At 41.5% G+C, this 20,678-nt stretch overlaps 1 protein-coding gene across 1 annotated transcript; it reads left to right on the top strand.

The window, feature by feature from the left end:
- The first annotated feature begins 47 nt into the window (after positions 1-47).
- On the top strand, positions 48-19,679 carry erbb3 (erb-b2 receptor tyrosine kinase 3). The gene is made up of 29 exons (XM_022745248.1): positions 48-389; positions 7,785-7,942; positions 8,323-8,509; positions 8,893-9,018; positions 9,350-9,415; positions 10,008-10,126; positions 10,374-10,515; positions 10,670-10,783; positions 11,129-11,246; positions 11,389-11,462; positions 11,576-11,666; positions 11,862-11,876; positions 12,878-13,098; positions 13,189-13,321; positions 13,484-13,577; positions 13,816-13,970; positions 14,065-14,118; positions 14,269-14,410; positions 14,495-14,614; positions 14,709-14,807; positions 15,455-15,640; positions 15,757-15,912; positions 16,109-16,184; positions 16,290-16,436; positions 16,958-17,055; positions 17,142-17,345; positions 17,453-17,518; positions 17,703-17,964; positions 18,510-19,679. The coding sequence occupies exons 1-29, from the start codon at positions 293-295 to the stop codon at positions 19,283-19,285; spliced, it is 4,296 nt and encodes a 1,431-aa protein (XP_022600969.1). The 5' UTR covers positions 48-292; the 3' UTR covers positions 19,286-19,679.
- Positions 19,680-20,678: the final 999 nt, after the last annotated feature.

Below are 20,678 nucleotides of genomic sequence, written 5' to 3' on the forward strand. Positions count from 1 at the left end.
GAGCGGGCGGCTTGTAAAGTTACGGCTCAGTCAAATGTCAAAGAGAGAACACGCAAACAGGTTTTCAGTACAGGGTGGATTTACGTCTTCATTTGAGTTGTGGAGGGAGTGGAGAGGAAGGAGTAAGAAACCGCAGGGAAATCTGGATTGATTCGACTACAGTTTAGTTGTCTAAATGGACTCTCTCGGACTGAAACGACTGAGAACGATTTTGGACGATAAAAGGACTCGTTTCTTTTCCATTAATATGACGGTGATGTTTGTTTGACACGACACCAGCCTGGAAATTTGAATGAGGATGACCGCCCTCACGAGGAAGGTGCGGCAGGTGCTGTGCGTCCTGCTGCTGCCGTGTGCTCTCCAACTCTGCAGCGCTCAGACACAAGGAGGTGGGCTCACACGCACACACACACGCACACGCACACAGAGTTTTTGATACTTAACCCGGAATATTTGCGGTGTCCCCTGATTAAAACCCTCTGAACACCTGGAACTGCTCACTTCACTGGTTGCTCTGATGTAGGTAAACACCTGTCCTCCCCTCACAAACCCCAGACTCCAGAACCTGTTCCGCACACGTAAAACTTGTTTGCTGTGAGTCACCTGCACCTCTCCCACGATCCTGTGTGCTTCATCATGTTTGTCTCAGTTGTTTCAAGTCTTTGCGACATGCGGCCCAACCTTTCACAGCCTGTTGACTGTTAACCACAACCAGGCCAATAGATCTTTTCTTTGAAGTGGGAAACTTTTTATGTTTGAATCTGTCTTTTGTCATTGTAGTCACTGGCGGAATATTTATTATTTAGGTAAAGGTTACGATACCACAATGTAACTTTTACAAGTAAACGCTTTAGTTAAGATAAGTAAAAGTTACTTTCGGTGTTATTGTATAGTTACATCATATTTTAGGATTATTGATGTGTGAACATATACAGCGTAGTTTAATGTTGGAGCTGATTAAGGTGGAGCTGCTTGTATAGGCTGTTGGGTGGTTTAATCTGTTGCACTGTATAACATTTTAGTAACTAGATCACATGCTTAAATGTTAAACTTTAAAGTTACTAGAGGTGCAACTAAGGGTTATTTTCATTATAGACATTGTGAATCGGCCAATTATTTTCCCATTAATCAACTGATCGTTTGGCCTTTGAAATGTCAGAAAATAGAAAAATATAGATAATACAAAAAAAAGATAGAATAGAAACATTTGTATGACGAACAGTTCAAAACTCAAAAGTATTCATTTTGCTATGACATAATTCACAGCAAAGCAACATCTCCTCACAACTAAGGAATAGTTTCCAATTGATTATCTATTGATGGCCAATCAGTTAACCTGATTAATGCTTCAGCTGTAAAAGTAACCAGTAGCTCTGGCTGTCGCATCAAGTACTCTACAAGTGTGTCCAAGCTTGACTCAAGTACATTCCTGGAGTAAATCTACGTAGTTACTTCCCACCACTGAGCACTGTGATGTGTTTGTGTCAGAGAGAGGTGTTGTGATTTGAATCCCTCTGGGTGACCTTTGACTTCATGTGCTTGTCGCTGTCACCTGGCTGCAGGTGAGTCGAGAGGCGCACTAAGTTTGAGAAAAGCAATGTGAACATGAGCTCATCGATGTTTAGGCAGCTGTTATTCAGATGACAGAGCCTCTGGCATCTGAACTAAACACACACACACACACACACACACACACACACACACGAGAACCCCAACAAATCGCTAATACAAAAAACTATAAACCATGTCATTGCATGAGTAGAACTGATTGACTGACTGAAGTTTTTGCTTATATGAATCGAGTGCTGCAACATTAAACAATATTTCAACTAAAAACTATAAAAGACATTTCGGAGGTATAACTTGATGTTGTTTTCCCATTGGTCCTGGTCTTTTATCCAGTTGCCAAACAGGATTTTGTTGTGCAGTAACCAGGCAGTTATGAAAGAGGTTGATGTTGTTTTTCAGATGCAGAGGTGAACCTGCTGTACACCAACCTTTGATACGAACATATCAGTTGTAAAATATGAGATTAACTGGACGTCAAAACAGAATGAGTGATGGTGATATAGTTTTGTGGTGTACTGGAGGCATTCATGGTCTCTTTTTATATAAAACATCAAAGGCATTTTTTTTATTAGATCTTTCCTGCACCTTTCACCAATAAAACGTGGATTGTACTATAAAGAAAAAATGTTTTTCACATGCTAGTTTGCACATAAATCACCAGAGGGACTCACATTACATTACATTACATTGACATTGTAATTAAAAAACAGAGGTAATACCAACTTGTAGCAGTTTCATTTTCAAATACAGCCGTCGTGCCAACAGGATGAAGGAATTAATTTTTATCGACAAATATCATCATGAGAAAACAGTGCATATGTTAGTTTGATGGCTCAGGTGTTAGATTTGTGATGTGGTGTTTGACGCTTCAGACGAAAATCGATGTTATATCTTTCCAGGGAACCACAATAACTGGTAACCTTTTCAGTAGCCTCTTTACTTTTAACAGGTGTGACTTATCCAAATAACTGATGCGTCAAAAAACAAATATGCTGAAGCTCCTCTTGCCAAATCATGACAGTGAGCAACTCTCAGCGCCAGACTCAGTGTGTTCTGTAAAGTTTGAGGGAGCAGTCCTGCACATTGGGAATACAGGAAAAAAAAGATCTGACTGGGTCATTTGTACACAACCTCCAACCAGTGAACCAGTGAATGCACCATGAAATGAAGTAGTTCATGTGCTCAGGTGTCTGTCTTTGTGTTTGTGCACGTGTGTGTGTGCGTGTGTTTGTGTGTGTGTGTGTGTGTGTGTGTGCGTGTGTGTGTGTGTGTGTGTGTGTGTGCGTGTGTTTGTGTGTGTGTGTGTGTGTGTGTGTGTGTGTGTGTGTGTGTCTGTGTGTGTGTGTGTGTGTGTGTCAGCGCGCTCACCTGTGAGGTATGCAGTAATCTCTGTCCATCCTGTGCCAAGTTTCTGTTTACTCCAGTCATCGCCTAAACCGCTTTATTGGGCTTGTTTATCTCCTCCTCCCTCTATTGTTTTCTTTCTCTCCCTCACTTCTTTTCCAGTATTGAAACCTTGGTAACAGACGAATGGAAATAACAGCTGAACCTGATCCGTGTTATGTTTTCGTCATGTGATAGGTTGCACTTGAGCGGCGGGGACAATGACACCATTTTGCAGTGAGTTCATGCACTGTATGTGATAGTTAGTGATGGAATAACCGGCGAGGCCGACATACTGCAGTGTTTGTGCAGAGTGAGGAGAAGCACTGACAGTGCACACTGAAGTGTCAGCGCAAACAGAGAGAGGCTTGGAGGCACATCTTGATGCACTGCGACACTTGTTTTGCACTTTTAGAGTTGTTTGTTAAATAGGGCCATTGTGTGTTGATGTGTGTGTGTGTGTGTGTGTGTGTGTATGTGTGTGTGTGTGTGTGTGTGTGTGTGTGCATTGCCTCTAAACCCTCCACCCCATTCCTTTTTTCTCCATCATCCATCTGCCAACACTGAAAGTCCTGCTTTGACAGAGAAAACCCACTCAGCCAGTTGAGATTTTCAGCTTCCACAGCTGCCGATTGTGCCTTGTCTGTACGGCTGACATACCATGTTCTCACATAATGTACTGCATGTGTACACACAGGTTTGTCTTGTGTGTGCGCTGTATTGCGCTTGTACAGTATACATGCTCTACATACTGCTATGCGTGGAAGGTTCTTGAACGTACATGCGCAGGTGTTCACAAATATTTCCCAACAGGCAATTCAAACAGTGTAGAGTCAACAGCTCAAGTCATCCACTGATAGCACTGAGCTGCTCTCAGGACTTGACTAAGGTGGGGTTGATAAAGAGCTTCACCCTTTAGCTGCTCATTAACTGACATGACTGACATTTTCGATTACTTGGATTTTAGTTAGCAGAAGTGTCTGAAAGCAAATAGTAGACTCCGTCATGGCAGCTCAGTGTGATAACAACAGAACCGCGACATGAAGTAGACTGGGGAATCTGATATAAAGAATCGACTTGTGCATGGAAAGGAAGTGGAACTGTGACCCCCCCCCCTCCCCCTACAAAGAAGGGATGTTTCCTTGTGACCCTTCCAGCCCGACTGTGTACGCCTAGTGATTCAAACAGAGTGATTTCGTTTTATTTCAGTAATTTGTAGAGACCTCAAGAAGTAAAATGACAGAGTTAGAAAAAAATTAGAGGACAGAGAGACAAGGATAAATATGTTTTTTTCTCCTTTAAACTTGTTATCGTCCCATGACCACTCATGTTTATCTTGTGACCCCTCTGTGGTGGTCCTGTCCCACTCCAGAGTTTTCACTTGCATAAGGTTGATGGACTTGCAGGAGACAGAAAAAAGATAGATTAGATAAATTAGTCGATCGGAAGACAATTAACTGGCAGCTATTTTGACAACCAATTAATTGTTTTAGTCATTTATCTAGAAAAATGCAGAACGTTTTCTGATTTCATCTTGACACATTATGCTGATCTGCTGCTTTCCTCTGTTTTGTATCATTGTAATCTGTGTGTCTTTTGGTTTTGGACTGTTGTTGGTCGAGACATTTATAGATGTCACCTTAGGGTGGTTAAATTGGGCCAAAGCCGGCTGTAGCCGAGCTCCGCCTGCCCAAGTCCAAATTGCACCCACCATTGCTGGCAGTTGCATCTAAATAAAAGCCAAAATCAACATTGATACCGTTATTTTAACTAATTGAAAAGGAACCATACACTCTTTGTATCTGTTTCATTTGTTAACTAACCTTTATGCTAGCAATGCTGTTGGAATAAAGCATAGAAGTCGGGGTAAGATCATCATTAGAGGTTATTTCTTCAGACTTTAGAAAGCTCCCACCGGGCCACAGCAGAGATTTTATAACTGCTTCTCATCCGTTTTACTCCACATGACGAGTGAAGGGTTCTTCTTCATGTGTAAAATCAGTGGAGTGCCCCCTCCAAGGGTCACTTCACCTAAATCACAAAACTACATATTTTCAACATCCCATTAGTGGTGTCCAGCCACAACAAAATTGTCAACGACAGAGTATTTGCCTCTGAGCCTCCTGCCACCCTTCCAATAAAATGGAGGTGAACTGTATTTGTACTGTTCAACCCACTGAAAAATGACATTTAAAGAAATCAACAGCATTGTCTCTTCTTCCCAGAAACAATGTCATGGTTGTTCTTGATAATCCACAGACGCCTCTATTATGAGTTAGACATTATTTCTGGCAAGAAAGCCTTGAGTAGCATAAACAAAATTCCATTTGCCTTCGTTGTTCTGCGGTGGCGGCCTGACTTTCTGAAGTATATATCTAAAAACACCAAACACCATGCAAGTGATAATCTGTGTTTTTGTGATTTGAGTGAAGTGACCCTTTTGATAAGAGTCATTTCCTGTGAACCTGATGTTCTCAGAAATACAATAAAATGACTCTTATCAGGACTAGGATTTATGGATGTGAGACACACACACACGCACACACACACGCAAATTCAGCACTGTGCTTTGACACCCTCCTCGTGCTGTGAGGTTAATAATTATTGGCCTTTTTTATGTCCTTGTTGATGTTATTCTACTGGGCTCTATTTGAACTCAGATGTCAGTACATGGAATGCGTTTGTGAGTGTGTCGAGTAGCCTGTACTTCGTGTGTGATACTTGTGTGTGAGTGTTGTTCAACACACCGTGTTCTTTACAAAGGAATCAACAACAAGCATATTGTAGATATATTGTTTGGGTTTTTTTTTTCATACAACAGTAACTAAACAATCAGAGGTGACTGGTTCATGATTATTCTTATGATTATAAGGTCAAAGGGTCAGTTCAACTGAATAACAAAAAACATTTTCGCTTTTGCCAACTGGTATCTAGCCATAGAGATAGATTCGGGAGGTAAAGATACTGCGTGAGGTGAAAGGGACAAGTTCATGTTGGTCTTCTGAAAACAACAAGAAGTTAAAAATTGTGGTTTGTTGATTCTGCCCGCTTATCAACATGGTGAGCATTTGGCACTGCAGCAACGACTTTGATTGATACTCCTTCGTGTGATAACTCAGTCAAATCTAAACAGACATGATACACATGCATTTAGATCCACTGTGACTCACAGCCTCTGAGGATATCATTGTCCTGATGTCCATTGTGAAGACATCTGCTTAGAAAGGGGAGAAAAAAAGATGCTCCTTATAACTCCAGAGCTTGCCTGAGAATCGTTAGATATTTAGGTTTCCTTCCTTCCTTTAGGTGATTCAGTGATAGTTGTCTGTACAGCCATGGGTATATTGCAAACAGGAGCCGATTAAAGTGAATTTGTCATACTTGTAATTGTGCCAGCTCTCAAAAATGTTAAAGTACAGGCTTAAAAAAATGGGGTTCAAGTTGTAGCCCACCCCATTATTGTCCCAAAACTGAAAAAGTAAATGAAGAACAATAAGTGAGATCATTTCTAATCTTTTTTTTCATGTTGCACTGTCTCTATACACCGAGGCTCAGAACGTCCCCTCCTGTTTTTAGGATAAAGTTAAAGCTATGGTTTGTCGTATGAAGTGTAGAGTTACACTTTGTGGCCAAAAGTACATGGACATTCAATCATCACACTCTTGAGTGATGTTGTATTGGTGTATTGATATGCTATGCCCGGTGGCTCACCTGGTAAAGCGCGTACCACATAGGCTTAGTCCTAACCGCAGCAGCCATGGGTTTGAATCTGACCCATGGCCCATTGCTATATGTCATCCTCTCTCTCTCTCTCTCTCTCCCCAATTTTAACGGTGTCCACTTTTCTGAAGTGCAAGATTTTGGATCCTGGTTGCAGTGATCAGAGCAGAGCATTAGCACAGTCGAGGACTGATGGTGGGTGATCAGGCCTGTCTCGCTGTCCAGTTCATCCCAAAGGTGTGGGATGGGGTTGAGGTCAGGGCTCTGTGCAGGCCAGTTCTCCAACACCAAAGTCTTTTGTTACTGGGTATTGTCATATTGAAAAAAAAGGTCTTCCCCATGCTGTTGCCATTACTTTTGAAGCTCACTATTATCTAAAGTATCATGGTAAGCAGACGCTTTAAGATTTCTCTTGAATTGGAACTGCGAGGCCCAAACCATGAAAAACAGCACATACATTTTTGTTTATATTCGTGTGCAATCCAGATCAACAGTCAAGTTCAGTTCTGTCCTCTGCTTCTCCCCTGACATTTGAATAGCAAAGCAGCTCAAAAGTGAATGGCTGAACTCCCACAGATCATAAACAAGGCCTCGTATGTTTGTCTCAGAGAAGGACATGTCCTGTACACAATCCTCAGCCTGTTTCACACTGTTACAGTACATTCATTGATATAGTGCGAGAGGAACACAGTGGCTTGTAGTAAGAGGCACAAGGGAGTCTTTGTAAAAACTTATACTGTTGCCTCATTAATGATTTATTAGGTTTTCTGTGGGATTATTTTTTATTGTGATATCATTGAATGAACATCAGTGAATATTTTTCTTTAACTTATGTGGTACTATGTGCCCCCTTCTTCACATTTAGCTAAGACGTAAATACTAATATACTATTGATAACTCATGGTAAAACTGTAAAATCAATTGTAAAATGCAATGAAAGTAAAAGAGTGATTGTTAAAGGATAGAAAGCTTGTGTTATTCAGCGTTCAACAACACCAATAGGAGTTATCAGTGTATTTGTCTATTACTATTTTCCGTTGCATTTACTTATCCTTTAAACGTGTGTATTTTAAAGACATTTGTTAATGAGAGTTCATTCTTTGCTCCTCCAGTGGTCGTTTGTTACGGCACGCAGAACATTCTCAGCATGACCGGAAACTCAGAGAACCAGTACAACCTGATGAAGGAGCGGTACACTGGCTGTGAGATTGTGATGGGAAACCTTGAGATCACCATGATGGAGCACACCAGAGACTTCTCCTTCCTGCAGGTGAAGCTTTGCACACACCAAGGCATCACAATGACAAGTTTACAGAGAGTACAGTAGATCATTGGATCAAAGAACAATAGTATATGTGTCAGTGCATGTGTCAGTGGGAACTGGCAACTAGTCTAGACAAGGATTTTAAAACCAAACCAAGCTGTTTACCACTGTCTGTAGTGGATAATGTGTCTGTCTCAAAGGCACAATGAGCTCATTTATGTCCCCCTCCAAGGTCTTTTCTACATTAATCACTGCACTACAGTCACGGTGACTAACAACTCATCTGCAGCAACAATCAATCTGATTAACAAAAGCAGAAGAAGGTCTTTTTCTGAACACCTGTACTTTTTTTGTGTCTCTTTCTCATGATTTCTTTAACCCCACAGTCTATTAGGGAAGTGACAGGCTACATCCTATTTGCCGTCAACGAATTCAGCCGCCTGCCTCTGGACCAACTGCGCGTCATCAGAGGCACCACCCTGTATGAGAACCAGTATGCGTTGGCTGTGATGGTCAATTACCAGAAGGAAGGCCAGTATGGCCTTCAAGAACTGGGCCTGACACACCTCACAGGTACACAAGAAGTCACTCAGTAAGCGTGAATGAGTGTGTTTAAAGTGTGGGAGGCTGGAGTGCGGCAGATAAGAGCTCGGGCTGGATGTGGCACTCGGTTGACGAGTGGAGCTCCCACGCCCACGCAGTGCAGACACACCTTCATAGTATGTAGGAGGGCAGCGGTGTGTGCAGCGACTGTGATGTGAAGTCACTGGAATGTCTCAATGTGCTCAACAGCCCAACCGCCACTGTAACATGAGCTCCAGCACATTATACTGAGTCCGTATGTGCTGTAGTAAACAGCAGAGAATGGCAGAGTGTGATAGGATGAGTCATGGGCCTGTTTGGGCTTGCTTTGCTAATTGTCCCTCGCCATTTACATGCATGTGTGCCGCCCACAGAGATACTGGAGGGAGGAGTGAAGATCATCCAGAATAAGTACCTGAGCTACGCCCCACAGGTGAACTGGCTGGACATAGTGAAGGATGGAACAGCTGAGATTATGATCGAGGGCAACGGGCCTGAACGTGAGTGCAAAGGATGGTCGTTACGCATATGAGCATTAGTTACCTTCTATACCAGAGGCTGGCTTCACATTTTTTAAGTCTATATCAACTCACATACCCACACAATATATGCAGTATCAGTCTGGTAAAATACAGGGAGGGAATTTTGCACAAAAAAGAAAGCAACTTTGGAAAATCCCTGCTTTGTTTATCTAAGTCAAGCTGCTGAAGCGTCATGTTGCCTTAGTGATTAGAATGATTACAGCGAATAAAAACTCTTTCACTGTAAATATCAACATGTGAGTCTTGGTTAAACACAATGCATCTACTAATAATGAAATCATTGTCACAGAGCCGTGTGACAAAGCATGTGTAGACGTGTCATGTTGGGGTCCAGGAGGTGACAGCTGCCAGATCTGTGAGTGACATCAATATCTCTTCATTTTTCAAGTCAGTTCTGAAATATAGTCGATGCCAAAGAGCCAAGGGTGCTGCATGTTGATTTCTATATTTTCTATAGTCCATTTTTCAGTGTTTTACCACATTAAAAAACATATGTACATTTACATTAACAAGTTATTTTACATTTCCTGAAATCAAAAATATAGTAGAAATAAACATTAAAATCACCATACACACAGACTGCATAGTTAACATCCCCTGTTAACTATGCAGTCATTGCCATAGTAACATACTAACATGCTTTCTGGCAGTTGATTTGTGCAAGTACACAGCAGTAATATCCATTGTATTTTAAGTTCACACACACAGCAACATAGTCTAAAACTAGATTTCTGCTTTTCCTGATGCCTGTATTATTTTACTTATTATTGATGTTACTTCATATACATATGTCACACATAAATTAACATAAATTATTACAACAGTTGATGTAATTAGTTGTTGAAAAAGTTGCATACACAAGTAGGGGTGTCTTAGTTTTTTTTTTAAGTTTGGGAGCCAGTGCTGTAATGGATTAACAAATGAAATTACTCTCAACTTTCTTTCAGTGACAAAGACTGTGTGCGCCCCTCAGTGTAACGGCCGATGCTTTGGTATAAACCCCAGCGAGTGTTGTCACATTGAGTGTGCTGGAGGCTGCACTGGGCCCCTGGATACAGACTGCTTTGTGAGTCTGCTGCTTCAATACGACCTTTTTACACTAAAGACTTTTTGTCATGTCACAGGTGTAAATAATACATTTAAGGATGACTGAATTCCATTGAGCTGTGCACTGTCACGTCTTACCGCGACACTTGAATAGAACCAAGTCATTGTTAATGTTACTAGTAACACCTGGACGTTTCCTACTACGACGAGTCACAATCTGTGCTTTAAGCTGTGTTGCTGACCGTGCTGTGTTTGACTTTTTACAGGCTTGCAGGAACTTCAACAACTCGGGCTCTTGCGTACCTCTGTGTCCTCAGACACTCATCTACAACAAGCACACATTCAAGCTGGAGCCCAACCCCAATGCCAAGTACCAGTATGGCTCCATCTGTGTGGCCCAGTGCCCCAGTGAGTCATGTTCACACAGACCTACAGTTTATATACCGTGGCTATACTCCAGTAGTTACACTGTCGTAAAATGCTTTAATCTATCTTGACTTGCCCATGTATGTTTTTGATTAATGTTATTTAAGTCACTTATTACTGTAATTTATTTTCCCAGCTAACTTTTTGGTGGATGGCAGCTCATGTGTGAGCAATTGTCCATCTGATAAAATGGAGGTGGAGAAGAATGGAGTGAAAAGATGTGAGCCCTGTGGAGGCCTGTGTCCAAAAGGTATTTTTAAAAAAAATGTAAAATATGTTTATTGTACAAAAATGTCAGATTTATTTTCTAGATCATGTTTTTTACGTTAAATCATAATATGCAAAGTAACTATAGCTGTCAAATAAATGCAGTACAGTTAAAAGTTTAATATATTCCTATAAGTGTAGTAGAATAAAGTAGCATAAACATGGAACTAATGAAGTACCTCAAAAATTATAGTTAAGTACAGTATTTGAGGAAGTGTATTTATACTTCCCACCACTGCTGTTTGGTTCTAACTGACTCTGCAAGTTGTTGACAGCTTTACTTCAGTTTTTAAGCCTTTCTTCCTCCTCTTCTTCATCTTCCTCCCAGCTTGCCATGGAACAGGAAGTCCAACGAGACAAACCGTCGATGCTCGTAACATCGACAGTTTCATAAACTGCACTAAGATCCAGGGCAGTCTGCACTTCCTGGTAACTGGGATTGACGGGTAAACAATACTCTTTCTTATAATGATTGCCCTTAATAATACAAGAGAGATTTTACTGTATGTAGTTTAAGTATTTCATTCTGTACTTTATGGGTGGTTTTTGCACTAGGCCTTTATTTTTGTCTCTTTTTTCTGTTAAAAGTGATGAGTACAATGGCATACCGGCCCTCGATCCAGAAAAACTGAAAATCTTCAACACGGTGCGGGAGATTACAGGTGAGCATGGGAGTTGATTTGTTGAACTGTCATCGCACTTTTGATTTCAAATGTCACATCACAGTGTTTACAGTCTGGTTCAGGCCTCTGAAACACTATGTCTCCATTTTCAGACATCCTCTCTATCCAGTCGTGGCCTGGAAACATGTCTGACCTGTCAGTCTTCTCTAACCTCCAAACAATTCAAGGCAGAACACTTTACAAGTGAGCAGTGGTTGTTTTTTTTCCGCCTCTTTGTTCTAACATTGTTTTTGTTTCTCTTGTCGACTAAGGTCACGTTGCTATCATGTTCTTGTATCTTTGACTGCATTGCAGACTACATCTTCATCGGCATGAATCTGATTGTGTTTTTGTGTCTTGTATCTCTTTGTTGTCATACGTCACTTTTACACCATTTAGAGTGAGCACAAGAAGGTACGGTGAATATTTCACATGCCCGCCTCTCTCCGCCTTGTCGTGTGCAACATTTCAGTTGACAATATATTTTCCTGGTTTCTGTATGATTATTCTTTACTGGGCTTAGTCACTGCTGGGAATGTGTGATTTGGTGGTGGGCACAGCTCTTTGGTTTTCATGCATCCTCTTACTGAAAAGTATTTGGGTTGGAAATGTTGGAATCTGGTTGTATTTCATGGGAGCGAACAAATGCCTTTCAGACTTCAATCTCAACTGAATACCTAATTGTCAAATGTAATTACTGCTGGCATTTAAATACCACAGAATCTATACTTTAGCATTGAAATATTTTATACTGTAAACTTTTTACATGAATGTATGTTGTTTGTATTCCTCTTTGAAATTTGTAGTGCGTGCAATTTGAAAAACATGATATAAGAGGTTCTATTTTTTTTAAGGTTCACAAATTCAAAGAAGAAATACAGGTGTCCATTAAATTCAAGTCAAGTAAAAAAAAAAGTTTCTCAGATTACATTAGTGAAATTCAGACACCAAAATTCAAATTTAAACACTCAGGCTATGGTAAGGATAAGAAATCAAGTGTGACAAATACCAGACATTTGTTTCATCAGTTTATGTTCTGTCATTGATATGAGCCAGAGAAGTTCAGCTGACACTCGAATTTTTAGATCAGAACATGACCACCTGGATCTGAGCTTGAATATGGTTTCTTGATGTTCAAATATGTGTATTTTCTGCCTGAATTTGTGAGAATAATAATATCATGTTTTTGAAATTGCAAAACTTGAAATTACTATAATCCAAGTGAATTCAAGCCTCATAAGGCCAGAAATATTGTTTTCACAGTAAAATATCTTGATGCTATAAATTCCCTAGTGATAACATTTCCCAATAAGATATTCAGTTTCCCATAAGATTTAAATTATAAAGTACTTTCTTTGCTTCCACAGTATTTTAAAAGCAATCAGAATATAGATGACTATTATTTTATATTTCAGGGGTTACTCTCTTCTGGTGATGAAGAGCCCCTCTCTGACCTCCCTGGGCTTACGCTCGCTACGAAAAATAAATGATGGCGGCGTCTACATCAAAGGAAACAAGAAGCTCTGCTACCATGATACTGTCAACTGGACACGTATCATAAGCAGCAGCAGCTCCCGCCCACAGCGACGCCCAAAGCCCATTGACATCAAGGACAACCAACCAAGAGACCAGTGTGGTGAGTGAGGTTGGATTATTTTACTACAGCTCCTTTATCAGCGTTAATGTCGATGATGATACAATGATTTTTGTTCCCTTGTGTCTGTAGTTTCTAACGGTCAAGTGTGCGACCCCCTGTGCTCCTCTGATGGCTGCTGGGGTCCCGGACCAAACCAGTGTGTGTCTTGTAAGAAATACAGCAGGGGAGGAACGTGCGTGCTGGACTGCATGTTCTTAACTGGGTCAGTCTTCCCAAAATAACTAATAATAGGAATAATGATATCCCCCCAGTTTGTCTTGTGTGAGTAATGTTTGCTGTGTGTGTAGCCGTTCCAAGTGATTCAATGTTATCTGCAGTCTGTTCAAAGATTTTGAAAGTGAATGACTTTTTGTCCTGAATGCAGGGAGAGGCGAGAGTTTGCCACTTCATCAGGGGAGTGTATGCCCTGTCACTCTGAGTGTAAGGTCCAGGAGGGGAAGGAGACCTGCACAGGCCCGGTATGCTTATCTTGATTCAGTGATAACTGATGCCTGACTATCAGGAGGGTTAGGTTTACAGCTGTAATTTGCACAAAACAAAAAAGTTCTTCAAGCTCAAGAAGTCTGTTGTAATAACTTTGGGTGCGCTGCTACCACCCAGTGGCATTACATCAGACATAACTATACTCTTTAAAGATATATATGAGCACATGTCTGTCTGCTTCGTTTTGTCTAAAGTCTCCCCTCTTCTCTCCAGGGAGCAGATCAGTGTGTAGCATGTGCCAGCCAGCAGGACGGTCCACACTGTGTCTCCTCGTGTCCCGAGGGCGTGATGGGAGGGGAGGGAATTATCTTTAAATACCCCAACAAGCAAGGCCACTGTGAGCCATGCCACATCAACTGTACCCAAGGGTAAAGAAGGACCGGAGCTCTGTATTTCTACACACATGTGCATGTTTTTTTTTTTTTTTGCTTTAAACTGACCCCTTATGCGTTTTGTGTTTAGGTGCGATGGTCCAGGAGTTGGAGACTGTGTGGGGTCTTCCCGTTACATCTCTGGGTGTGTTTCTCCTCTTATTCTGATATATAACATAACATGACATATGATATAATTATTTTTAATGAAATAATAAATCACTTTTTCATTTTGATTCAGTATCAAGTGCTGGCAGATGTGACATTTGATCTTCCTCTTCATCTCTGTCTCTAGTCAACAGACCATGGCCATTGCACTGGGAGTGATCGCCCTCATCTTCGTTTCATTCTCTGCCTTTGTGCTGACTGTTCTGTACCGCCGAGGTATCGCCATCCGTCGCAAGCGAGCGATGAGAAGATACATGGAGAGTGGAGAGGTCAGTCAGAATCTGTAGTTTGGGCATCATCCTTCTGTTATGCTTCATTTGGGGTTTGTTAACGTACGCTGTACTTGCCCACAGAGTTTCGAGCCTCTGGAGCCCGGAGAGAAAGGAGCTAAAGTCCATGCTCGGACGCTGAAGACCACAGAGCTGCGTACGATCAAACTGCTGGGTAAAGGAGTGTTTGGAACAGTCCATAAGGTACTTGTGATTGCCACTGTTGCCTATATAACCTTTATCTTGCACATTTAATATTTATTTAACAAATGATGTCTGTGCTTTCTGTACTTCACAGGGTATTTGGATTCCTGAGGGTGATACAGTGAAGCTTCCTGTGGCCATAAAGACAATTCAGGATCGCACGGGTCGGCAGACCTTCTATGAGCTGACAGATGTAAGAAGACATGACTTAAAGGGCAACTCCACCAAAAATATCTCTATCTATTGAGTATGAAATGCTCAGTGTTTGTGGGCTTGAATGGTGGCTCTGATATGTTTCTTGGTTGCATGTTAAAATGTATCAAACCATGCATAGAAACTTCTTAGACCATTCCTACAGTGTAATCCTTTCCACTTGTCCAGTGTTGATATGTATACACAGTACGATAAGTAACACGCCAGTCAGGAGATACATGTTCTCCACAACAAAGTTAAACTCCTTTTATGTGGTGGCATTGTATCCTGACAGGGAACAGTATGCAACAAATAACATATTTAATGATTTATTGGCAAAGTAATGATCGAAATGCGCTGAATATACACATAAACAGCAGAGGTGAATTATTCTGTTGCTGTTGTTTTTACAATTTTCTTTTACAATTTCCTTTTTTTCTTTTTTCTTTTTTTTTTTTTTTTGCTGTGAGTCTGGGTCCCCCTCACAAATCCACAGTAAATGCTGTGAATCCAGCAGCTTTCCGCCACAAAGGAACAAGCTCCAAACCTCTTCAGATCTACCTTTTAAACCCACAGTCATTGAGTATTTGATACGTTAAAGATCAACTTTGTGTCGAGCTAATTATTAAACCTAAATGTTCACGACAGCACATGATGGCAATGGGAAGCTTGGACCACATTAACGTTGTCAGGATCCTGGGTATCTGCCCCGGCGCCAGCCTGCAGCTCGTCACTCAGCTCAGCAATCAGGGCTCCCTGCTGGAGCACGTCAGGAACTCCAAGAACAACCTCAGCCCGCAGAGGCTGCTGAACTGGTGTGTTCAAATAGCAAAGGTAAAGGACCGACCCTTGTTTTATTCGTGTGTCCTTTTTTTCACTCTTTTCACATTGTTTGGTTCATTACACCAATAGCTCAAGCACTTAAACACATTGCGGCCCTTTCTGACCAGGGTATGTATTACCTGGAGGAGAACAGGATGGTCCACAGGAACCTGGCTGCCAGAAATGTGCTCCTGAAGAGTAACTACAACGTCCAGATCTCAGACTACGGCATTGCAGACCTGGTTTACCCTGATGACAAGAAGTACTTTTACAATGAGGCCAAGGTTTGTGGTCCGGCAGAAAAGACACAACAGACAAATGAACATTCAGTAAAATGATCAAAGTTCATTAAAACCGGGTTTGATGTGAATTTAATTTGCACACTGTGAGACTTTGCTCGGTTTCTAACACTCGATGACCATTTCTACTGCCGTTTTCACTGAAGTAATCAATAGAGACATTTTCTGTCTTCGTCTTTAGACACCAGTCAAATGGATGGCCTTGGAGAGTATCTTATTTCGCAGATATACGCACCAGAGTGATGTCTGGAGTTATGGTGAGTTTGAAAACCAATTTTGTTCATATTGAGCGTTCGTGAAAACAGTAGTGGAGGTGTGGATGTGCTGATTCATGCCGCACTAAATACATTACCTTCATTTAGGTGTGACAGTGTGGGAGATGATGTCTTATGGGGCAGAGCCGTACGCAGCAATGCGTCCACAGGAAGTTCCTGATCTGCTAGAAAAGGGCGAGCGTCTGTCCCAGCCTCAAATTTGCACCATTGATGTCTACATGGTTATGGTGAAGTGTGAGTGCCTCTCTCCTGTGCTTCTTTTACATTTGGTTTGAACTACAAAATAGCTGTAGAAGTACAAATATACTGTACGCTTTTTAGACATTCATGCCCCCTTCAGGGTGAATTATATGTTGTCTCTTAACTTTTCATCTAGTGTCATCATCACATTAAATTTTTATATTTCCAATACTTTGGTTTATGACCAAATACCTGCAGAACTAATGACAATCCCCTCAGCCTCAGCTGTACGTTGTGTTTAGAGCTAATTAGCAGATGTCAGCATGCTAACATGGTAAACCAAGATAGTGACCATGGTAGACATTATACCTGCTTTGCATCGGCATGTTAGAGTTGTTACTGCAAGCATGCTGACATTTGCAAGCTGTGCCTAAATCAGACCCACGGAGCCATTAGTGTGACTGCTCATATCTAACTATATTTTAATGTGGTTCTGATGTCTTTTAATTGTGAATTAGTGTCAACAACTCCATAGATGTGAGTGGCTTAATATGACTGTTGTTCTTCATTTCCAGGTTGGATGATTGACGAAAATGTACGTCCAACATTCAAAGAACTGGCCAATGAATTTACCAGAATGGCCAGAGACCCACCTCGTTACCTGGTCATCAAAGTAAGAAAAACTATGTGTTTGAGTTTGGAGCTTCACTAAAAGTGGACATGCAGTTCACTGATCTATGTCTCACTACTGTCCACCAGGAGGACTGCAGCCAACAGGATCCGCCCCTGGATGAAGTTGCGCAGCGGAGTGCAGACCTGGATGACCTGGAAGACCTGGATGATCTAGACAATGAGCTGAAGGACCAGGAGGCGGAAGGAGTGGTGGATGGCATGATTCCACCATCTATCTACCTGTCTCCGTCCAGGAGTCTCAGTCGCCTCTCCAGGATGGACACTCACAGAGTATGGGACACTACTTCCTGTCAATATTATGACCTGTTTATGTCTGAAAAGTTCTTTTCTGTCACCTCTGGGATCTAACTCTCTCTTTTCTGTCTTGTCTTGCTAAGGTGGTTCTTAATTCAAGCGTTGCAGGATACCTCCCCATGACCCCCGGTGTTGACAACCCAGGACAGGTAGCTAAAACAGGCTTTTGTGGTGTAAAGCCACATGAACTGTTTTGTATTTTTATATGTACATTCACTGCCCCTAACTGAGCATGATCAAGACATATCTAAAGATATAATCAACATCATCCTTTTGCACATCCCTACTCGTGTCATTTTACTGATACAGATCTGTTTGTGTCGTCCTGTGCAGGCCGTGTGGCAGTCACGCTCTCGACTCAACTCAGCCCGCACTGTGTCTGAGAGCTCGGAGGGCTGCGGCACAGCAGTGGAGCTGGAGATGAACGAGGACTTCTCTCTGACAGGGAGCCTGAAAAGAAGACGTCATCGTGAGGACAGTGCTTACATGTCACAGAGGGACAGCATGTCCGGTGGGCCACCAGAGACTCCATCCCCAGAGATAGAGGAAGAGGACCAGAATGGATATGTGCTTCCTGGAGACAGCCCAGAGAGAGGTGACAGCCTCATTCATAATAATATCACTGCAGATTTATGTGGCCCTAACAATGGGAAACAGCCCTAAAGGTCTGGGTTAGTTCCCAACCACCACTCTATAGAATGAATATTATTTTATAGAATGATTACAAATCTTCCAGTTTCATACGTTTTTTCTTCATAGCTCCTGGCCATGTGTCGATCTACAACACTACTCTCGTCTACTCTCATACAGTTACTTACTTACACTTACAGTAGCTTCATTACTACAGCTAGAGTAGTATCAATCTTTTCATCTAACTCTCAGCAAGAAAGCAAATAAATCTTTTCCCAAAATGAGAAGCTATGTCTTTAATCATTTTGTGCAAGAATGCAGAAGTTAAATTTCCAGCTTTTACAATGTTATATTTTTAACAGAAAAGAAGAAAGGAGAAAAACTTGTAGAAAAAAAAATATCACATATGGCTAAAGTATTTAAAAAAAAAAAAAGATGTCACAAGAGAAGAAGAAGCCACAAAGTGGTGTATGCACATACCATATTCACTTTTCCTTTTTTCTTTTTCAGATACCCTACTTTCATCTCGAGCCGCTCCTGGCAGGATGGGCAAGTCTCATTCATCAGGCCTCTTGGATGATCCAGACAATGAAGAATATGAGTATATGAACAAGCAGACACCTGTCTCGCTCAGGCACAACAGCCACTGGCTGAAGCCGAACAAAAAACGAACCTCCTCTGTATCGTCACAAGTGACAGCATGCTCAGGTGATACCACGCCGTCTGTGGAGGTCAGAGGAGTTCACACGAGGAGCAAAGACAACTCTGACTCGGAACAGCAGGGGTCTAACGAAGTTGAATATGAATACATGGACATCAGAGGTAGTGAGAAAGACGAAAGCCCTCCAGTACATGACCCTCCACCTCCTCTGACGCCAGCAAGGATTAGAGGACAGGTGGAGGATGAGGTGGAGGAAGAGGAGGATGAATATGTGGAGGACAGTAACTATCATTACACAAACAGACAGCCGAAGCTGCGACAAGCCCTTCGAGACAGGAAGGAGCTGAAGATACAGGGCAGGGACGATGCCGAGGCGTATGAGTACGAGGACATGGACTGCTTTGCTGCTCTGCGGCCTGGAGATGTAGTGGTGTACCAGAACCTGCACAGGGAAGGGGAGGGAGCAGTGGGGGGCACGGAGGTACATCGATCTGGATTTGAACCTTATGTAAAAGTGCGAGCTGGAGTCGGGGTTGGGGAACCTGCAGCTGGCGACAGATCTTTTGACAATCCAGACTACTGGCACAGCAGGATGTTCCTGAAGCCCAAAGCAGTGCCTACGTGAAGAACATTTTAAATCTCACGAACTTCCCCTCTGAGATGTATTCATGAAGGACCTGAAACGGGAAATGCAATCAAACGCCATGTTAATACTGTAGCCTAAGAGACCAGTTAAAAACAGTTGACAACGTGTGACTTTTTCCACAGCTTTGTTGTCTGTTACAGGCTGACATTATATCTTGTATTTAGGCCTTTGATTTTGGGCATTTCCAGAAGTAATAGAACTGACTGTTGAAAACACTACCAGAAAGGAACAGATTACAAGCTATATTTCTCTGTTTACACTTTGTTATGAACAAAGAATGTTTTTGAGAACAAATGCATTTGTTTGTAATTTCCTTTATGTTTTGAGACCTCTTTGTGTGATTATACTGTACATGAAAAACATTTTATACACAATAAAAATATTTTGAATAGCTGTTTTGAAGCAGCAACTTTTTTATTTTAACTTGCCAGTATAGCATGACCATGTGTGCAATGTGTGAAATGTAGGTTATGTTCTTCAGTTAGATCTAATAAAGTTAAAATTAACGTTCATTATGGGCTTGACAATAGTAGTTTGATGAAAAATAAGTGAAGTGGTTAACACTCTGACTGGACATGGGTTCAATTCCTATGCTGGTCATGGCGTAATTTCTGTGAATTTATATATCAGACGCTTAGATATTCTTTCAAATATGTGTATCAGGACTAGATTAACCACCAAGCTGCCTGGGGCAAAAATGAGCTGTGACCCAATGATCCACTATTCCTCCCACTCATTATGAACTCATCTACAAAGTCGCCATCAGCCATCATGTGTTCAGCATTCATATGGCAGCGTCATTATATTTGGCAGAGCAACATCTATAAACCCCAATGATGTCGACCTGAGTTGCCTGCAGGATCACACTAAAGAAATTTATGATAATTTATTGAAACGTAAATGTATTCAATAGATAGAGCTTAATTGTCATTGTTCAAGACAACTGGGAATTCTCCAGGTTATCTTCATACTTTTAAGATTTATGTTAAATGGTGCAACATCTGTAGCTTATGTAAACTTCTCCTGGCAGATAGGTTCACAATTTTTCAAGTTTGCCCTAAAACAATAGTCCGGTGCCCATATGAACATGAAGATCCGAACTCCATCCTTCCACTGCAGCTCAACCATGAAACACCAATGGAAACACAAAGAGAGAATTTAATACTAAAAGGATTCCAACTCTGGAAGATATCCACTTGATTGAACTTAACTAACTCAGACAACTTCAGATAATCATTTGAACATCACTTTCATTAAAAGCAAAATAGGATGGGATCTCTGATGACTGGTATGAACAGAAGGAATTATCACAGCCACTGACAAATTATGACACTGATGGGCACAGACATGTAAAAGGCCCACAGCCCTCCTA

The sequence above is a fragment of the Seriola dumerili genome, unplaced genomic scaffold, assembly GCF_002260705.1.
Source record: "Seriola dumerili isolate Sdu_G_001 unplaced genomic scaffold, Sdu_1.0 BDQW01000088.1, whole genome shotgun sequence".
In the NCBI taxonomy this organism is placed as follows: domain Eukaryota; kingdom Metazoa; phylum Chordata; class Actinopteri; order Carangiformes; family Carangidae; genus Seriola; species Seriola dumerili.

Bases quoted from the DNA above. Each gene is read 5' to 3' on its own strand.
- erbb3 (XM_022745248.1), top strand. From the start codon at position 293: ATGAGGATGACCGCCCTCACGAGGAAGGTGCGGCAGGTGCTGTGCGTC. The intron at 11,247-11,388 runs GTAAACAATACT...TTCTGTTAAAAG, and splicing joins CTGGTAACTGGGATTGACGG to TGATGAGTACAATGGCATAC. The intron at 15,913-16,108 runs GTTTGTGGTCCG...CTTCGTCTTTAG, and splicing joins ACTTTTACAATGAGGCCAAG to ACACCAGTCAAATGGATGGC.